General features: G+C 61.6%; 1 protein-coding gene across 1 annotated transcript; it reads right to left on the reverse strand.

Moving 5' to 3' along the window:
* Positions 1-3938: 3938 nt before the first annotated feature.
* Positions 3939-18794, reverse strand: LOC127038329 (carcinoembryonic antigen-related cell adhesion molecule 16-like). The gene is made up of 8 exons (XM_050930913.1): positions 18785-18794; positions 14909-15208; positions 14043-14318; positions 7696-8061; positions 6442-6675; positions 6042-6140; positions 5784-5875; positions 3939-3986 (listed from the first exon to the last, which is right to left on the reverse strand). Exons 1-8 carry the CDS (start codon positions 18792-18794, stop codon positions 3939-3941), a joined length of 1425 nt encoding a protein of 474 aa, XP_050786870.1.
* Positions 18795-19291: the final 497 nt, after the last annotated feature.

Here is a 19291-nt window from a genome sequence, read left to right on the forward strand (position 1 = left end):
AAGGGGCCACACCCCCTGCGCTGGGCCGGACAAGGGAGGTGCTTCGTGCCAGCTCCACTCCCCCTGTCTCTGCCCTTTGCCCCCAGCTGGAAGCCAGGCATCTCTGCTGTCCCGGCAGCTCCCAGCGGGTCCCGCAGCAGCGACGGGCGATGGGGTGAATCCCCCACAGACTGGGCAGCCCTTGGACAGGGATACTCCTGGCAGGTCAGAGGGGGAGAACGTGGGACCCAGGTGTCTGGGACACAAAGGCCTCCAACAGGCACCATTTCAAATGAAAGTAAAGGGGCTGCAGGTCAGGAGTGAGGGACACCGGCAAAACTGGGGGCAGCGAGGCTAGCAAGGGTCTGTGGGTTAGGATGGAGGAGCACTTGCAGAGCTGGGGGGGAGACCAGGGTTTGGCTAGCAGGAGCAGAGTCCAATGCTTCCTGCCCCAGGCTGGTTCTATCCCTGGGCTCCCCCGAGGCTGCGCCCCACAGCCCTGCGGTGGGACCTGTCAAATGCTGCATTGTTCCCACAGACCCCGCTTTGTATGAGGGGATTAGCAGGGATCAGCTGTTTGTTTGTGTCTCTCTGTCCCAGAGCACTGAGGGCGGGAGGGACACACCCAGCTCCTCCCACAACTCCCTCCCACCAGATCCAGCCTCATGCACAGACCCAGGCGGGTCCCACTGCAGCAAAGAGCAATGGGGCAAATCCCTGAGAGACCGGGGACGGGAGGGGGGAGCACACAGGGCTGTAACAGGGGACAGGGCAAATGAAAGCAGAGGGGCTGCAGGTCGGGAGTGAGGGGCACCAGTTAGTATCAGTCTCTCTGGTCTCCCCTGGCAGCCTCTGTCCTGGGCTCCTGCCTCCAGCTGGCCCTGGCCCAGACCGCAGTGACCACCACCCCTCCGGCACGGTGCAGATATGGAGCCCGACTAGCCGTGTCCTCGCCATGGTGGTTCTGGGCGGCTCTGCTAAGTGTCACCTCGGGAGCTGTGCTGACCCCAGGCCCTGCCCCTTCCCGATTCCCCCCCCCCAGCGGTGGGGCTCTGGGCGTCTCCCCCTTGGGAAGAACCCGGCTAGGTCACAGGGGGAACTTTCCCCCAAACTCAGACACCGTGGGGCAACCCAGGTACCCCAGCACCTGAGAGACGGTGACCCCCCTCAAGCTGTGGGGCTCTGGGCCCCCAGCCCCCACTTTTTCATTCCAATCCTGCCCCCCCTCACTTGCTGCAGGCGGCCCTCCCCGCGCCCCCCGTGCCCCAGCTCCCTCTGCCTAAACCCTCTGTTTCAGGGTGTTCTGTGAGGCCTCCCCGCATGCCCCAGGCTCTCTTGTCGCGCTCCCACAACGCCCGTCACAGCCGGGGGGACACGCCCCAGGCTGGCGTTGGGCCCCTGGGTACTTGCCGAGTCGGAGCTCCCAGCACACACGCTCCCGGCGCAGAAAGGGGAAATCGGGCTCTGGCCGGTACCGAGCCGCCGGGCTGCCCCAGCACCGTGTACAGCAGAGTCATCGCAGTCCTGACGGTACCTGGGAACGGGGCCGTAACTCGACGCGGACGCCCAGACTCACCCGGGTTCTGCTTTGGGCCAATAACTGACTGGTCGGCGAAGGGACGAGCCGCGGAGCTCACACACTCAGCGTTCAGCAAAGTGTCTGCCACCGAGCCCCGTGGGGAATTTCCCGCCGCTGTCTGGGCGCTCGGGACCTGCCCACGCTGCGGGCGCTGGGTCAGGAGCTGCCAACGGGGCGCTGGGGACCCCCCCCCACGCTGCGGGCGCTGGGTCAGGAGCCGGGGACAGGACACTGGGGATTCCCCCCCCACGCCGCGTGCGCTGGGTCAGGAGCTAATGAGGGGCGCTGAGGACCCTCCCCCCTGCTGCGTGCGTTGGGTCAGGAGCTGCCACGGGGCGCTGGGGACCCCCCCACACACTGTGTGCGCTGGTCAGGAGCCTGCAATGGGCCGCTGAGGACCCCCCCCACACACTGTGTGCGCTGGGTCAGGAGCCGGCAATGGGGGGCTGGGGACCCCCCCACACTGTGTGCGCTGGGTCAGGAGCCGGCAATGGGGGGCTGGGGACCCCCCCACACTGTGTGCGCTGGGTCAGGAGCCGGCAATGGGGGGCTGGGGACCCCCCCACACTGTGTGCGCTGGGTCAGGAGCTGCCGACGGGGTGCTGGGACCCCCACACGCTGCGGGTGCTGGGTCAGGAGCTAGTAAGGGGCGCTGGGGACCCCCACACGCTGAGTGCGCTGGGTCAGGAGCTAGTGAGGGGCGCTGGGGACCCCCCCACGCTGCGGGCGCTGGGTCAGGAGGCGGCGACGGGGCGCTGGGGACCCCTCCAGGCTGCGTGCGCTGGGTCAAGAGCCGGCGATGGGGCCGACCGCCCCCACACTGCGTGCGCTGGGTCAGGAGCCTGCGATGGGGAGATGGGGACCCCCCACACACTGTGTGCGCTGGGTCAGGAGCCGGCGACAGGGCACTGGGGACCCCCCCACACACGCTGCGTGCGCTGGGTCAGGAGCTGCGGTCGGGGCACTGGGGTCCCCCACACACTGCGTGCTCTGGGTCAGGAGCCGGCGCTGGGGCGCTCGGGACCCCCCCACACACTGCGAGTGCTGGGTCAGGAGCCGGCAAGGGGCGAAGGGGGTGCTAAGCGGAGACCCGCTGGCCAGGAGGGAGGTTGCCAAAGGCGTCCGGGCGGCTCGGTCTGGGGGCCAGGCTCAGTCACTAGTTCATTAAGGACCATGGCGCACGAAGTGGGCAGGGGCACCCGACATTTGCTGGTGACACAAAGCTGGGGGCAGCGGCACTGCGGTTGGGGGCGGGACCCTTACCCAGGCGGACCCGGGGTGGGGATAGTTCAGCCAAAGAACCCTGGGGGCACAGACCAGCCTGGACACTAGACGGTTTCTACCCATCAGAGGGGAGAGGGCGATAATTAGTGTTACCAGAGAGCTGGACAAACTGCCGAGGAGGGGCGCTTGTGATGGGGCCGGGACGGGCAAGGGCAGGGGCCGGGCTCAGCAGCTCCGGGGTCAGGCGGCTAATGCTCATGATCCAGGGCGCGCGCGCTCGCGCACACACACGCACACGCACACACACACGCATATACATTCCGGGGGGGGGGGGGGTTATCTTCTTGCGAAGCATGGAGGTGGCCTGGCCTGGGGCTGGGCACCGGGGAGGCTGGGCTCTGCGTGGCACTGAGCGTTTCTCTCTCTCGCAGGTGCTGGATTCGCTGGTCCTTCCTCACACCCCATTGTCGAGCTGGTCGCCACGTCTGGGCTCAGGAAGGTTTTTCCCCGGCTCAGACTGGCAGGGCCCGTGGGGGATTCCCCTCCCTCTGCAGCGTGGGGCGGGTCACTGGCTGGGGGTCTCTGGGTCTCTGTCACTCCATCCCCTGCCCTGTGGCACCTGGTCCCTCTGGGTGACACTTTGATCTGACTTCGGGTGCTGGGTGGAGCAGGCAGGGGCTGGGGGGACACATGAGCTCAGACTGAGGGGCTGGTCCCATCCAGCCTGGGTCACTGACAGCAGAGCCCCTGGCTCACCCCCCCCTCTCCGGCGGTCCCAGACCCCACGGCTGCACTCAGCCCCCCCCCCATGGGGGCACATGGCCAGGGCTGCTCTGGGTTCCTGTGACACTGTAACCGCGCTGGGGTCAGCCAGGGCCCCCCGCCTCCCTGCAGTGGGATCCCAGCGTCTCTCTCCTCCAGCCGCTTCCTTGGCCCCTGGCTGGGCCTGAAGGCTAAGAGGGGGCCCCAGGCTGGATGCCAGCCTGTCCCAGAGCCCCCTAGGACTAGTGACCCCCCAAGAGCGGGGGGGGGGTTAGTGAACTTCGCAAAATGGCTGTAAAACAGCTGGTGGGTCTGACACCCCCACCCCCGGCAGAGACTCCTCCCCACGATACAGGGGTCTTCCCAGCATGCACCAGGGCACTGGGGGGGGGACTTATCTCTGCAGCTGGTCGTACACGTCCCGCTGTCCAGGCTGCAGCATCTGGGGCAATGGGGAGGGGTCAGAGAATGTTATAGGGGGAGCTGGGGACCCTTCCCCCATGGAGCCCCCCCCCAGGCCTCAACAGCCCCGGGGGCCCCTCTCCCCACCTTCCTTCCCCTGGTACCCTATAGCCTCCCCCGAACATGGGGCCCCCTCCTTCCCACAGGGCCTGTGGGGGGGCAGCTCCCCTCTCCACACATTGAGTTCAGACCCCCTGGGCTGGCATCTACCTCATACGTGGGGCTGGTGTTGCGGGGGCTCCCAGGCGGGGCCTACGGAAGAGAATGAGGCAGGTGGGTCACTGGACCTGAGAGACGCCCTGAGCCGAGCCCAAGGGGGAGGGGAGCTGATGAGCCCCAGAAAACTGGGACACTCCTGATCCCCACGAAGAGAGAGTGGAAGAGGGAGAGGGCTGCAGGTCAGGAGTGAGGGGCACTGGCAGAGCTGGGGGGAGCCCAGGGCTTGGCTAACAGACGGCTGCGGGTCGGGAGTGAGGGGCACCGGCAGAGCTGGGGGTCCAGGGCCGGGCTAGCAGGGGCTGCGGTTCGGGAATGAGGGGCACCGGCAGCGCTGAGGGGAGCCCAGGGCTGGGATGGCAGGGGCTGCGGGTCGGGACTGAGGGGCACCGGCAGAGCTGTGGGGGGATCCCAGGGCTGCAGGTTGGGAGTGAGGGCCCCATGTGACAGAGCAGGAATTTATTGTAACATTTTGGATGACAATTACGTGTGCCTTAGGTTCCCGTAGGTGGTGCCTGGTTAACGAGGTGGGGGAAGGGTTCTTCTCTCCTTGCAGAGACCAGCCTGCCCCACATGCCAGGCAGCCTGGGGCCTGGGCCCACAGAGAGCCCAGAAGACAACGGCCCCTCCCATTGCCCTGGCCCCCCTTAGGAGGCCTTTGGGGGAGAGGCAGGAGCAGGAGGGGCCAGGGGGTCGTTAAGTGGCAGCTGCTGGAAGGAGGAGGCGGCAGGCCTGGGACTGCAGAGGGGTTGGGGGGCTCTGGGCTCCAGCCTGACCCCAGGGCCCAGACTGTAACTGTCTGTTCTCGATGCTAATTCAGGACGTTTGACGCTTGGTCTGGACCCCAATAACTCCCTTGCGTTCATCCGCTGGCTGAGTCACTGCAGAGTCGGGAGGCGGCTCCCGTTGGGGGTGAGAGTCTCCCTGAGGTGTCCGACCATAGGGGCGGGAAGTGGGGATGCCGGGGGTGCTGCAGCACCACCAGACTTTACGCCCAGCATCCCAGCCACCGGCTCCGCGCCCTGTCGCCCTGTGCCCCTGCCGTCCTGTGTCCCGGCCACTGGCCCTGCTGCTGCCTTGGGGTTCTGCTGCCGGTCCCGGGTCCCACTCAGCCACTGGGCCTGCATGTGGGGTCCTGGCTGCCAGCCCCATGCCTGGGGCCCCCGTCTCTGCCGCCTCACACCTGTCTGTGTCCCCCCCAACTCCCCAAGCCACAGCCCTGCTCCCAACCCCGGCTCCAGGGGGTCGTGAGGGGCACGGATGGGGTGAGGGGGATACAGCTCAGCACCCTCACTCCAAAAACTATTCCAGCACCACTGTGTCCTACCCACAGGACTTGCTGTGGGGCTCCCGGCATGACCCAGGGGGCTGCAGGCTCCAAGGGTCTACCCCGGGGACAGTGGGATCCCAAGGAGGGTTGACAGGCTGACGGGGTCCCCAGGGAATGTCCCAGAGCTGGTCGAGGGCATCGGAGCTGCAGAGCTGTGACACTCTGGCCGAGGTCTGGGAAGGGGGGACCCCAGGGCTGGGACAGCAGGAGACGTGATCACCTGTCACTCACCACTGGGCCCGCCCAGGCTGCAGGGAGCAGGTTCTCATACTCTGGGGGGGGCGTCTCGCTCTGCCTGGGAGTCTTGCTCTGGTGGCCTGAACCTGAGGGGGGGAGGAATCATCAAAGGTGCTGGAATTGGGGTGCTGGCTCCCAGCCCCCCCACTCTAACCCACCAGACCACCTTTCCCTCCTGGAGCTAGGGATAGAACCCAGGAGTCCTGGCTCTCTGGCGGGGGGGGGGGGGGGAGGCGGGGGGCTGTTACTCACAGAGGAAATAGACCCCGGCTTTGACCAGCACCGCCCCGGCCAGTGCCCCGATGATGATCCCGGCAACGGCCCCAGTAGAGAGACCTGGACGAGGGGTGTCTGGAGGAGAGACGTGGGCGGGGGGGGGAGTGTTGTATCAGATGGTTGAGCCACAATGCCCCCACCCCGCTCCCTGCAGCCCAGGGCCCCTAGTGCCTGCACTGGGGCCCACAGAGGGAGAGCGCCCCCTACTGAGCCCCCACTCCCCACTGCACAGGCACTAGCACCACTCGGAGGCTCTGAGACCAGCACTGGGATCCCTGTATACACAGCCACTGCCCCCCAGAGGCAGCCGCATCTCCGTGGCTGGGCGATGCCGGCAGGGCCAGAGGGGCCGGGGGATGGGGCTGCAGTTACTCACAGGCCACTGTCACGGTGTTGGGCTCGCTGCGTTTGGTGCTGATGGGGTTCCTGACCTCGCACTGGTAGGTGCTGGCATCATCCCGGCTGACACCCAGCACTGTGAGGGTCCGGTTGTCAGGGGAGAGCACCAGCCGGTCACTGGGCGCGAGGGACGCCCCGTCCCGGAGCCAGAGCACGGTGTCAGCACTGGGGGAGCTGTTACACCTGAGGGTGAAGGTCCCGTTCTCCAGCACTAGCGTTTAGTTCGGTGTCACCGTGGGCCTGGGCAGCATTTCTGGGACCAGAGAGAGTCACTGCAGGGAGTGGCTGGATGTCAGGGGATGCCTCAGCCACTCTCTGGGTGCGAGGGACGCCCCACCCCAGAGCCAGAGCTAAGCCCACCAAGGCCTGGGAGACATTGACAGGCAGAGCCCCCCCTTCGCCCCCACAATGAGCTGCGCCCGCTGGGCCTCACCAGCCAGCTGGGTCAGGACCCGCATGCAGTGCCCAGGCATTCGCCAGCTCCCTGGGACCGTGCCAACCCCGGCTCTGGCTCTGGCGCCCAGTTCCTGCTCTAGAAGTGGCATCCTGGCCCAGCTCCCACAGTCCCCAGGACAAGCGCTGACCCCCCACCTGGGCTGGATGTCAGCCCCCAGTGCCCCCCCTGAGCCGCCAGGGCAGCCCCCTGCCCCCCACTGGGTGCTGTGGGTCCAGTTTCACCTTCAGGGACCGCCGAGTGTGACCCCCAACAGCGCCCGGCTCCCCCACCTGATGCAGACAGCCCGGGAGTGGGGGGGGCTGGATCTGGGGAGTACTGGTGCAAAGGGCCCCACAGTGACATCATGAACCCCCCTCCCACGTAGGCTCCGGAACGCCAGGCCGATGGGGGGGAGTGGTTTGTTAACTGAGCAAAGCAGCTGTAAAAGAGCAAGTGGGTCTGACCTCCCCCCAGCAAAGACACCTACCCCCCACCCCGTGATACAGGGGTCTTCCCAGCATGTACCAGGGCACCTGGGGGGCCTCATCTCCACAGCTGGTCGTACGCACCCGGCTGCACAGCCTGCAGCTCCGGGGAAATGGAGGGGTCAGGAACACCCTGAGGATCTGGGGACACCCCTGCCCTGGGGGGGTCAGACCCCCCTTACAGGCCCCTAACAGCCCCTCACCTGCCGGGCTCATCCCCGGGGGAGACGCCCAGAGCCCCATCGCTGGGGCGGGGATGGCAGAGCGGGGCAGGGCCTGGGATCAGCGCAGCTCCCGGGGTGGCACTTACCATAGACGCGCAGAACCACTGTACCGAGGCCGGGGCTAGTCGGGCTCTGTATCTGCACCGTGTAGCTCCCGGTGTCATTGAGCGTTAACCCCGCGATGTGCAGGGCGCAGCCCGGCCCCGCTGTCTCCAGCCCAGTGTGGGCCGGGCCGTTCTGCTGAACCAGGGGGGTGTGTGGGAAGCAGGTGAGGATCCGGCTGGTTTCAGCAGCGGTCGCTGATCGGTACCAGCTGCAGAGCACGAAGTCCTGTGGTGGTGGCTGCGGGACCAAGCTGACGCCCCCTCCCTCCACAGGGCTCGGCGGGGTGAGGACGATGGTCACTGGGGTCTGGGCCGGCGCCGGCTGGAGGAAGGAGCCCAGGACGGAGGCTGCAAGGGAAGGAGAGTCTCAGCTGGGCAGCGAGGGGCTGGGGCGCGGGAAGTCAGTTGGGGCCTGGGGGGATGAGACCAGCGAGCGCCTGGCCAGGGCGGACCAGCCGCCCGGCTACACCTGGCCAGAGAGTGCGGGGTGCGGGACAGACCCTGGGCCCAGGGGCATCCTTCAGCATAAGCAGCCTACAGGGCTGCATAGGGCACCCCAGATCTTAATGTCCACCCCCCTGCCTCTTCCTATCCCTGCTCTGATCCTTCCCGCAGGCTCCCACCACCCCTGGCTGCTGTGGCCTGGTGAGGTTCCTCTGTGGGGATCTAGGAACTGAAAGTGAAAAAGCCTCCAGTCTGCCAGGCCCAGCAGCACAACAGTGAAACTGCTAAAGACCCAGTGCGGGGTAACAAAGCCATTTCACAGGGGTTTGCCGACCCCCAGGGATACACTGACAGGTTCTGAATTTACTGACAAAACCAGCTGTGCGTCACCGTCATAGTTACTCCGCATGTCACTCTGCAGGACTTGAGGTTAAAATGGGCTTTAAAGAGATTTTGTTCGTGTGTTGCAGAAGATTATAAAATCACATCTCTAACAAATCCTTGTAGAGATTTTTAGATGCACAATCTGAGTATTCGCCGTTGGCCTTAGACGCGTGGATCTTCAGACATACAGTTTTCCTAATAAATCCTTCAAAAGACTCCCCCCGCCACGACTTATCTATAATACGCATGTGAGCCCGGGCTGCCGTCGAGCACAGGGCACCCGTTTAATACTACTGCACAGGGCCCCATCAATCCTAAGAATGAACCTGCCTGGGCCGGTCCCTGTCTGGCCTTCCAGAGCTCGGCTCCCAACTGGGGAAACCTGCCTCGGGCCCCTGGGGAACGGGACCCCCAGGCTGGGACTGCAACAGGGACACAGACAGCGATGTCAGCTGGCAACAGCATCATTCCAAACACCTTCCCTAAGGACCCCAGCCCGGGCAGGGTGTGTGTGTGTGTGTGTGTGTGTGTGTGTGTGTGTTTAGCTGTGTGTGTGCATTCTCTGTGTGCGCGCACAGCGGTATCTCTGTGGCTGTGTGTATCAGTGTGTGAGAGCACAGCTGTGTCCGCGCAGTGTGTGTGTGTGTCTGTGCACTGTATGTGCACAGTGTGTCGCTGCAGGTGTCTGCAGGTGTCTGTGTCCAGGCGACAGTCATGTCTGTGTTGGTGTAACATATCTGCCTGTGTCCCTGTGCACACGTGTGTGTCTAGCATCTCCATGCCATGGGGTGGTGCGGGTCTCTAGGGACCCAACTCTGGCTGTGTGATGAAGTGGGACTGTTCTTAATGTTTCCTCTGAATACTGTGTAAGTACCTCAGTTTCCCCTATGCATTTCTTAAGTCTCTAGGGGGTGAGATTGTTGCAGAGCAAAGGGCCAGTTCACATAAATGGCCAACATTCTGGCTCCTGGCAACTAATGGCTGGGGCCCTTCTTCCCTGCAAGGGGATGCTAAAGGTGTTGGAGGTCAGGTGGCCTCCTGGCCCGGGAAAGAGACAAAGCCCAGAGAGGAGGGGCTGGAGGGGGTTTCAGTCTGGAGCTGGCTGGGGACGAGGAGTGAAGTGCAAACGTGGGGGTCTGGCTCACTGCCCCCCAGAATGGACCCGGCCGAGGGGTCTGGTTCGCTGTACCTACAAGCTCTGTGTTAGACCCTGTTCCTGTCATCGAATAAACCTCTGTGTTACTGGCTGGGTGAGAGTCACATCTGACTGCAAAGTGGGGGTGCAGGACCCTCTGCCCCCCCCCAGAACCCCGCCTGAGTGAACTCGCTGTGGGAAGCGCACGGAGGGGCAGAGGATGCTGAATGCTCCAAGGAGAGACCCAGGAGGTGAGGCCGTGGGAGCTTCTTGCCCTGAACAAGTCTGCTCCAAGGGAGAGGAGGCTCCCAGAGTCCTGCCTGGCTTGGTGGGGAGCAGTTCCAGAGCATCGCCCGGGGACTCCATGACAGGCTGTCACTCCCCAGTCACAGAGCAGAGGGCAGGGTGGGGGCAGGTTCTGCTGGTGGAGACGGGGGCTGTCTCCAAAGCTGCTGGGGGATTCAAAGTCATGAACTCCTCCCGCCCCACCGGGTCTGAGACCCCTGGACACAGGGCGGGTCAGAGCGAGGGACACAAGTGGGCTGGTGCCCCCATCCCACAGCGACGGGACAGACGGAGATGAGCAAGAGCAAGAAAGGTCCCTGATATGAGTCGGGGTCTGTGCACCACAACACTATAGGCCCCCCCATCTGCGGTCCGATCCGAACCCTCAATCCCGACCCACAGCCCCCTGCTTTCCCAGCCCTGGTCTCCCTCCACCCCGAGCTCAGCCAGAGCCCCTCACTCCCGACCCACAGACCCTCTACCTTCGTTTCTGCTGTTGTCTATTGGATGCCTGTGTGTCCCGGACACCTGGGTCCCCCTTTCTCACCTGCCAAGAGAATCCCTCTACAGGGCCCGCCCGGCCTGGCGGGGATTTGTGCCATCTCCTTGTGCAGCACCACGACCTGCCTTGAACCGGGCAGGGGGCATCTGCACTGGGACCAGGTTCCACAGGCAGAACAGCCCCCCGGGGCCCCTCCTTCCCTTCACACGCAGCCGCCAACTTCCCCTACGCTCACTGGGGGGAGGAAGGGGGAGTCAGCTGGGATGTGGGAGGAAGTGAAGCCTCCAGCTGGGGTTCTGGGCTCTGGGTGAGGCCAGAAATGAGGCTTCAGGGTGTGGGAGAGGGCTACGGGCTGGGGCAGGGGGTTGGGGTGCAGCACCGTGCAGGACGGGGTGTCAGGTGTGGGCTCTGGGAGGGGCTCAGGTCTGGGGCAGCGGGTTGGGGTGCAGGACGGGGTGTCAGGTGCGGGCTTCGGGAGGGGCTCAGGTCTGGGGAAGCGGGTTGGGGTGCAGGAGGGGGTGTTGGGTATGGGCTCTGGGAGGGGCTACGGGCTGGGGAAGGGGGTTGGGGTGCAGGAGGGGGTGTCGGGTGTGGGCTTCGGGAGGGGCTCAGGTCTGGGGCAGCAGGTTGGGGTGCAGGAGGGGTTGTCGGGTGTGGGCTCTGGGAGGGGCTACAGGCTGGGGCAGCGGGTTGGGGTGCAGGACGGGGTGTCGGGTGTGGGCTTCGGGAGGGGCTCAGGTCTGGGGAAGGGGGTTGGGGGTTGGGGTGCAGGAGGGGGTGTCGGGTGTGGGCTTGGGGGGGGCTAAGGGCTGGGGAAGGGGGTTGGGGTGCAGGAGGGGGTCTCAGGTGTGGGCTTCGGGAGGGGCTCAGGTCTGGGGCAGCAGGTTGGGGTGCAGGACGGGGTGTCGGGTGTGGGCTCTGGGAGGGGCTCAGGTCTGGGGCAATGGGTTGGGGTGCTGGAGGGGGTGTCAGGTGTGGGCTTCGGGAGGAGCTAAGGTCTAGGGCAGCGGGTTGGGGTGCAAGACGGGGTGTCAGATGTGGGCTCCAGGAGGGGCTACGGGCTGGGGCAGCGAGTTGGGGTGCAGGAGGGTGTGTTGGGTGTGGGCTTTGGGAGGGGCTAGGGGCTGGGGAAGGGGTTTGGGGTGCAGGAGGGGGTGTCTGGTGCGGGCTTCGGGAGGGGCTACGGGCTGGGGAAGGGGGTTGGGGTGCAGGAGGGGGTGTCTGGTGTGGGCTTTGGGAGGGGCTAGGGGCTGGGGAAGGGGTTTGGGGTGCAGGAGGGGGTGTCTGGTGCGGGCTTCGGGAGGGGCTACGGGCTGGGGAAGGGAGTTGGGGTGCAGGAGGGTGTGTTGGGTGTGGGCTTTGGGAGGGGCTACGGGCTGGGGAAGGGGGTTGGGGTGCAGGACGGGGTGTCGGGTGTGGGCTCTGGGAGGGGCTCAGGTCTGGGGCAGCGGGTTGGGGTGCAGGACGGGGTGTCAGGTGTGGGCTTCGGGAGGGGCTAAGGTCTGGGGAAGGGGGTTGGGGTGCAGGAGGGGGTGTCAGGTGTGGGCTTCAGGAGGGGCTACGGGCTGGGGAAGGGGGTTGGGGTGCAGGAGGGTGTGTTGGGTGTGGGCTTTGGGAGGGCTATGGGCTGGGGAAGGGGGTTGGGGTGCAGGAGGGGGTGTCGGGTGCGGGCTTCGGGAGGGGCTACGGGCTGGGGAAGGGGGTTGAGGTGCAGGAGGGTGTGTTGGGTGTGGGCTTTGGGAGGGGCTACGGGCTGGGGAAGGGGGTTGGGGTGCAGGAGGGGGTGTCGGGTGTGGGCTTCGGGAGGGGCTCAGGTCTGGGGCACCGGGTTGGGGTGCAGGAGGGGGTGTCGGGTGCGGGCTTCGGGAGGGGCTACGGGCTGGGGAAGGGCATTGGGGTGCAGGAGGGGGTGTCGGGTGCGGGCTTCGGGAGGGGCTACGGGCTGGGGAAGGGGGTTGGGGTGCCAGGTGCAGGGTCTGGGATGGAGTTAGGGTGCAGGAGGGGGTTCTGACCTGGGACAGGGGATTCAGGGTGCGGACTCCCTGCCTGTCCTGGCTCTGCGCTGCTCCTGGAAGCAGCCGGCATGTCCGGCTCCCAGGCAGAGACACGGCCAGGGGGCTCTGTGAGGTGCGCACTCCCCACACCTGCCGGCACTGCCCCCGCAGTTCCCATTGGCTGCACTTCCCGACTCCTGGCAATCCTACGGAGCTTCCTCCCTCCCCAGGGATCATAGCGTCTCCCTCCCCTCTTGCCGCTCAGGGTGCTTGTGGGGAGGGTGGGAATACAGCTCTGGATTATAGTTTCAATGAGTTACTACTCAGAGCTCTGTGTTGATATGCCCAGTAAGGAATTTACTTGTCCAAAAACCTTTCCTGAATCTTTATGAAATAAATTAACAAAAGAACTGGAACTGGTGTGATTATATTGTGTTACTTAGACAAATCAAACAGAATTTTGCAGAATTTTAAAATATTGTGCCCAGAATGTTTAATGTTTTGGTGCAGAATTACCCCAGGAGTAACCAGAACTGACCCCCACACACACACCTGGGATGGATGCCAGCCAGTTCCTAAGCTCCCCCCCTCCCCACTGGCTGCTCTGGGGTCCAGTTTTACCCTCAGCTCCCCCCACCTCTCTCCACTGCAGACAGCAGGGGGAGGTTATTGATTTTAGCAAAGCGGCTGTAAAAGAGCAGGTGGGTCTGACCCTCCCTCCAGCAGAGACCCCCACCCCGCGATATAAGAGTCTTCCCAGCATGCACCAGCGCATCAGAGGGGAGGGGGGCATCATCTCTGCAGCCAGTCGTATACATCCCTCTGTCCAGGCTGCAGCCTCTGGGGAAATGGGGAGGTGTCAGCCAGAGATGCCCCAGGGGGTGCTGGGGACACCCCCACCCTAGGGACCCAGACCCCCAGCCCTACTTGGCCCTGACAGCCCCTCCCCACCACAGCATCCCACACCCCCGAAACCCCACAGGGCCCCAACAGCCTCTCCCTGCCCTGTGGGCCCATCTCCCCATGTTCCACCCCTGGGACCCTGTAGCCCCCCCTCAGGGCCCATCCCTCTCACATCCCCAGCTGGGGACCCCCATAGCCCCTCTGCCAGCCTTGGGGATCCCAGCTCTTCCCTTGAGGGGGTCTCCCCACCCCTTGGCCAATTCTGTCCCTTCTGCTTTGGGGAGGTGATAACCAGCCCCATTTTCAGCCAGGGGGCCTATACGCAGGACAGCTTCTGCCCCCCCACACCCTTCCCAGAGCTGAAGATAGAACCCAAGAGTTCTGGATTTCTGGGGATGGGGGCGTTACTCACAGAGGGAACTAGACCCTAACTCTGACCAGCATCGGCCCCACCAGTGACTCGGCTCCAGCAGAGAGACCTGGAGGAGAGACAAGGGAGGGGGAGATTCAGACAGTTCAGCCACAATCCCCCCCCAGCCGCTCCCCTAGTGCCACTCAGGGCCAGCGCTGGGATCCCCGTAGAAGCAGCCACCACCCCCCAGAGGCAGCCGCATCTCCGTGGCTGGGCGATGCCGGCAGGGCAGGGGCAGTGCGGCCGGGGGACAGGGCTGCAGTTACTCACAGGCCAGCATCACGGTGCTGAGCTCACTGCGGTTGGTGCTGATGGGGTTCCCGACCTCGCCCTGGTAGGCACCGGCATCATCCTGGGTGACACCCAGCATCATGAGGGTCCGGTTGTCAGGGGACAGCCCCAGCTGCTCACTGGGCACGAGGGACGCCCCGTCCGGAAGCCAGAGCTCAGTGTCAACACCGGGGGAGCTGATACAAAAGAGGGTGATGGTCCCGTCCTCCAGAACCTGGGTTTGGCCGAGCGTCACCGTGGGCTTGGGCAGAATTTCTGGGAACAGAGAGTCTCATTGTGGGGAGCGGCTGGAACCTGTCCCCAGGGGAAGACTTTGTCCCACAGAGCTTCTGCCCCAGAGCCCTGTGGGGGATTCAGACCCAGCTCCCTGGCGGCAGTAGTGAGCTGTTATCCAGAAACAACCTTTGTAGTAGAGCTACACAGCTGCAGGGGAAACAATGGGCTTCTGGGAACCAGGACGCCTGGGTTCTATCCAGGCTCTGGGAGAGGAGTGGGGTCCAGTGATGAGAGCGGGTGTGGGGATGGGACTGGGAGCCAGGACTTCTGAGAGGGGGTAGAGTGAGATCGGGGCTGGGAGTCTATGTGCAATAGGGTGCAGGGAATCATAGCAATATCTGGGGCTGTGGGGTGGAGATCACTTGTTCAGGTCCGTATGGGATGGGGCAGGTCCTGACTCCCAGCTCAGGGGACAAGGAGTTTCATGTTGCCCCACAGTGTTTGTGTTTTGGGGCAGGTTCCCCCCCGTGACCCAGACAGGCTCCACTCAAGGAGGAGATGCCCAAAGTCCCATTGCTAGGGCGGGGCAGGGCCCGGGGGTGGCACTTACCAGAGATGCGCAGACCCACCGTGGGGAGGGTTAGTCGGGCTCTGTATCTGTACCGTGTAGCTCCCAGTGTCTGTGAGCTTTAACCCCACGATGTGCAGGCCAGGCCAGGGGTCTGAATCAGGGGGTGTTTGTGGGCAGTGAGTGAGGATCCTGCTGTCTTCATTAGCAGTCGCTGCTTGGTACCAGCTGCAGGCCAGTACATCCTGTGGCAGGTTCTCCAGGGCCAGGCTGACGCCCCCTCCCAGCGCGGGGCTTGGCGGGGTGATGGTCACTGGGGTCTGGCCCAGCGCTGGGTGGAGGCAGAAGCCCAGGACACAGACTGTGAGGGAAGGAGAGTCTCAGCTGGGCAGCGAGGGGCCAGGGTGCGGGGGAGTCAACCAGCAAGTGTCCGGCTAGGGAAGAGCAGCCACCCGGCTAGACCTGGCCAGAGAGTGCGAGGAAGACTGGGGCACACGACTTATGAGGAGAGGCTGAGGGAACTGGGATCGTTTAGTCTGCAGAAGAGAAGAATGAGGGAGGATTTGATAGCTGCTTTCAACTACTTGAAAGGGGGTTCCAAAGAGGATGGATCTAGACTGTTCTGAGCGGTGGCAGATGACAGAACAAGGAGCAAAGGTCTCAAGTTGCAGTGAGGGAGGTCTAGGTTGGATATTGGGAAACACTATTTCACTAGGAGGGTGGTGAAGCCCTGGAATGGGTTACCTAGGGAGGTAGTGGAATCTCCTGCCTTAGAGGTTTTTAAGGTCAGGCTTGACAAAGGCCTGGCTGGGATGATTTAGTTGGGGTTGGTCCTGCTTTGAGCACGAGGTTGGACTAGATGACCCCCTGAGGTCCCTTCTAACCCTGATAGTCTATGAATAGAAGCTATCCTTGGATCAATCAGAGATACCCATTGAAAATGTACTGGAAGCACAAAGCCTTCAGCCCAGAAGTTGACAAATGAAGGTACTTGTATGACTCCTTACACGAAGACTCATAGACTCATAGACTCTAGGACTGGAAGGGACCTCGAGAGGTCATCGAGTCCAGTCCCCTGCCCTCATGGCAGGACCAAATACTGTCTAGACCATCCCTAATAGACATTTATCTAACCTACTCTTAAATATCTCCAGAGATGGAGATTCCACAACTTCCCTAGGCAATCTATTCCAGTGTTTAACTACCCTGACAGTTAGGAACTTTTTCTTAATGTCCAACCTAAATCTCCCTTGCTGCAGTTTAAGCCCATTGCTTCTTGTTCTATCATTGGAGGCTAAGGTGAACAAGTTTTCTCCCTCCTCCTGATGACACCCTTTTAGATACCTGAAAACTGCTATCATGTCCCCTCTCAGTCTTCTCTTTTCCAAACTAAACAAACCCAATTCCTTCAGCCTTCCTTCATAGGTCATGTTCTCAAGACCTTTAATCATTCTTGTTGCTCTTCTCTGGACCCTCTCCAATTTCTCCACATCTTTCTTGAAATGCGGTGCCCAGAACTGGACACAATACTCCAGTTGAGGCCTAACCAGCGCAGAGTAAAGCGGAAGAATGACTTCTCGTGTCTTGTTTACAACACACCTGTTAATGCATCCCAGAATCACGTTTGCTTTTTTTGCAACAGTATCACACTGTTGACTCATATTTAGCTTGTGGTCCACTATGACCCCTAGATCTCTTTCTGCCATACTCCTTCCTAGACAGTCTCCTCCCATTCTGTATGTGTGAAACTGATTGTTCCTTCCTAAGTGGAGCACTTTGCATTTATCTTTATTGAACTTCATCCTCTTTACCTCAGACCATTTCTCCAACTTGTCCAGATCATTTTGAATTTTGACCCTGTCTTCCAAAGCAGTTGCAATCCCTCCCAGTTTGGTATCATCTGCAAACTTAATAAGCGTACTTTCTATGCCAACATCTAAATCGTTGATGAAGATATTGAACAGAACCGGTCCCAAAACAGAACCCTGCGGAACCCCACTTGTTATACCTTTCCAGCAGGATTGGGAGCCATTAACAACTACTCTCTGAGTACGGTTATCCAGCCAGTTATGCACCCACCTTATAGTAGCCCCATCTAAATTGTACTTTCCTAGCTTATCTATAAGAATATCATGCGAGACTGTATCAAATGCCTTACTGAAGTCTAGATATATCACATCCACCGCTTCTCCCTTATCCACAAGGCTCGTTATCCTATCAAAGAATGTTATCAGATTAGTTTGACACGATTTGTTCTTTACAAATCCATGCTGGCTATTCCCTATCATCTTACCACCTTCCAAGTGTTTGGAGATGATTTCTTTGATTACCTGCTCCATTATCTTCCCTGGCACAGAAGTTAAACTAACTGCTCTGTAGTTTCCTGGGTTGTTTTTATTTCCCTTTTTCAAGCACAAGAAGTGTTTGTTAAGCCAGCTGAAAAAGCACAGACTTGATTCTTGCAAATCTACAATAGTGATTTCTGGATTCTACTCAACCTCCACGTAGCTTTTACAGACCCCTGTCCTATACAACACGACAGTGAGTGTGGTGAGGCACTGCCAGCAATGGGGCTGTCATGAGCTCAGGACAGAACAGAGAATTTTGAACACAGAGTGGAATATCATACGATGAATTTCAACAACTTCTTCTTCATCACTACTGGTGACTCGCCCCGACCTTTGTGTTGTTTCCTGGGGTGAAAGAAGTAGGAATTCCTCTCTTGCTACTCCCGTCACAACAGCTACAGCTGAGCCATCTTTTCCCTCATTGAATAGGGTTTTGTGTACTGAAAGGAGTTGCCTTCTGTGCTCATGAGCATTTCATGAAATACTGGAAGTACTGGACACATGAGAAGCCACCAGAGAAGAACGTGTTTCATTCGAGAAGTTCATTGATGGAGCTGTGGAAAATTACCAGAAGAAACCAAGGAGGAAGTAGATGTCATGCTTCCTAGTAGGCTCAAGTAGCCAACTTTAATGTGTGCAATGATTGTAAAACACGAATTACGTCTAAAAAATGGTCTTGAAACATTTCTCAGTTCTTACTGTGGTGCCATACTGTGATGAAGTGTGTGTGTGTGGGGGGTTTCTTGTGTTTTCTGTATTTTCCAGGGGGTTGCATGCGGGGGGTGGGACTCAGTGTCCCTGGGTGTTACTGGTTAACGAGGTGAGGGGAGAGGGAGTTTGTTGTTACAGAGGACTGGAGAGGAAACTTGGGACCCTGGCCGATGGCCTGGAGGATGGAGACCCCAGCAACTGGTGACCTGGAGACCCAGCTCAGGAGTCGCCACCGGTTCTGGCCAGTGGGAGGACAATGGGCTGCGGGGAGAGGACCCCGGTGACCTGACCAGCCCGCTCCAGCCAGAGGGGCCAGAGGAGGGCTGAGAGAGAGGAGACCCAGGCCTGCCTGTTTACAACCCTGCTTACCTGGAGAGAAGACTATGGAAAGAGGGGGCTTGGGGCTGAGGATATCGGAGGCCCAGCTGGGAAGCAGGGGGGTCTGGGCTGGAGGGGGAGCAGGCAGAGCCCCCCTGGCTGCAGGGGGACTGGGATGTGCTGGGCTGAGGGAGGCCAGGCCTGAGGCCCTGAGAGTTTCCTGTGCTGGGTTCAACTCTCAATAAACCTCCTGTGTTACGCTGGCTGAGAGTCGCTCCAGGCTAGAGAATAGGGTTGCATCAACCCCTTCGGGGGTGGAGGCCCTGAGGAGTCCAAAGCGAGGGGACTCCCCGAGGGGCCCACGGCAGAGACAGACGTGCTGAGGCTCAGAGAGGTGCGGCTTCAGGAGGTGGAGGGGCCTGACCCCGGGAGAGAGTGGACCCCTGAGAAGGGCTGTTGCACTGAAAGGGGCACCCCCCACAGACCGCACGGGGCCATGCGTGGGCACGATCTGTGAGTCTGTGACACATACAGCCCCCTCTTCACCCTCGCGGTCTCACCTCCCATCATCCCTGACACCCCCGTAAAAATTCAACCCCCCACATCAATTCCTGGGGGAAACACTGCCTGGGCCTCCCCCATCCCGGGTGGGTGCCACACCAGGGCCAGGGATCCCTGCCCAGGGCTGCTGATTCCCCTAATTCCTGGGGAAAACACCGAACAGCCGCTTGTCAAAAACACACCAGCAAGTTCAGCCACCCAATCGAGCCTCCCTCAGTTTGCCGAGAGCAGCTGGGGCGAGGCCCCCCCGTTTGCTGCCCCTATCCCAAGCGCAGGATGAGGGGCAGCTCCACCCTCAGCCGGGCAAAACCTGGCGGTGGAACATCCCTGACAAGTCAGTGAGCATTGAAAAGTCTCTAGAAGCCGAATGATCTGGATGCTAAAGAACCTCCTCCACTGATGACTCTTCACAGCTGGTCATGAGTAATGATAATAAATAATTTTCTCAAACATTGATTGCAGGTTTGGCAAATTCAAGATGTGAACCGACCAGGTGGCCATTGCTA

This window comes from Gopherus flavomarginatus, chromosome 20, assembly GCF_025201925.1.
Source record: "Gopherus flavomarginatus isolate rGopFla2 chromosome 20, rGopFla2.mat.asm, whole genome shotgun sequence".
In the NCBI taxonomy this organism is placed as follows: Eukaryota; Metazoa; Chordata; order Testudines; family Testudinidae; genus Gopherus; species Gopherus flavomarginatus.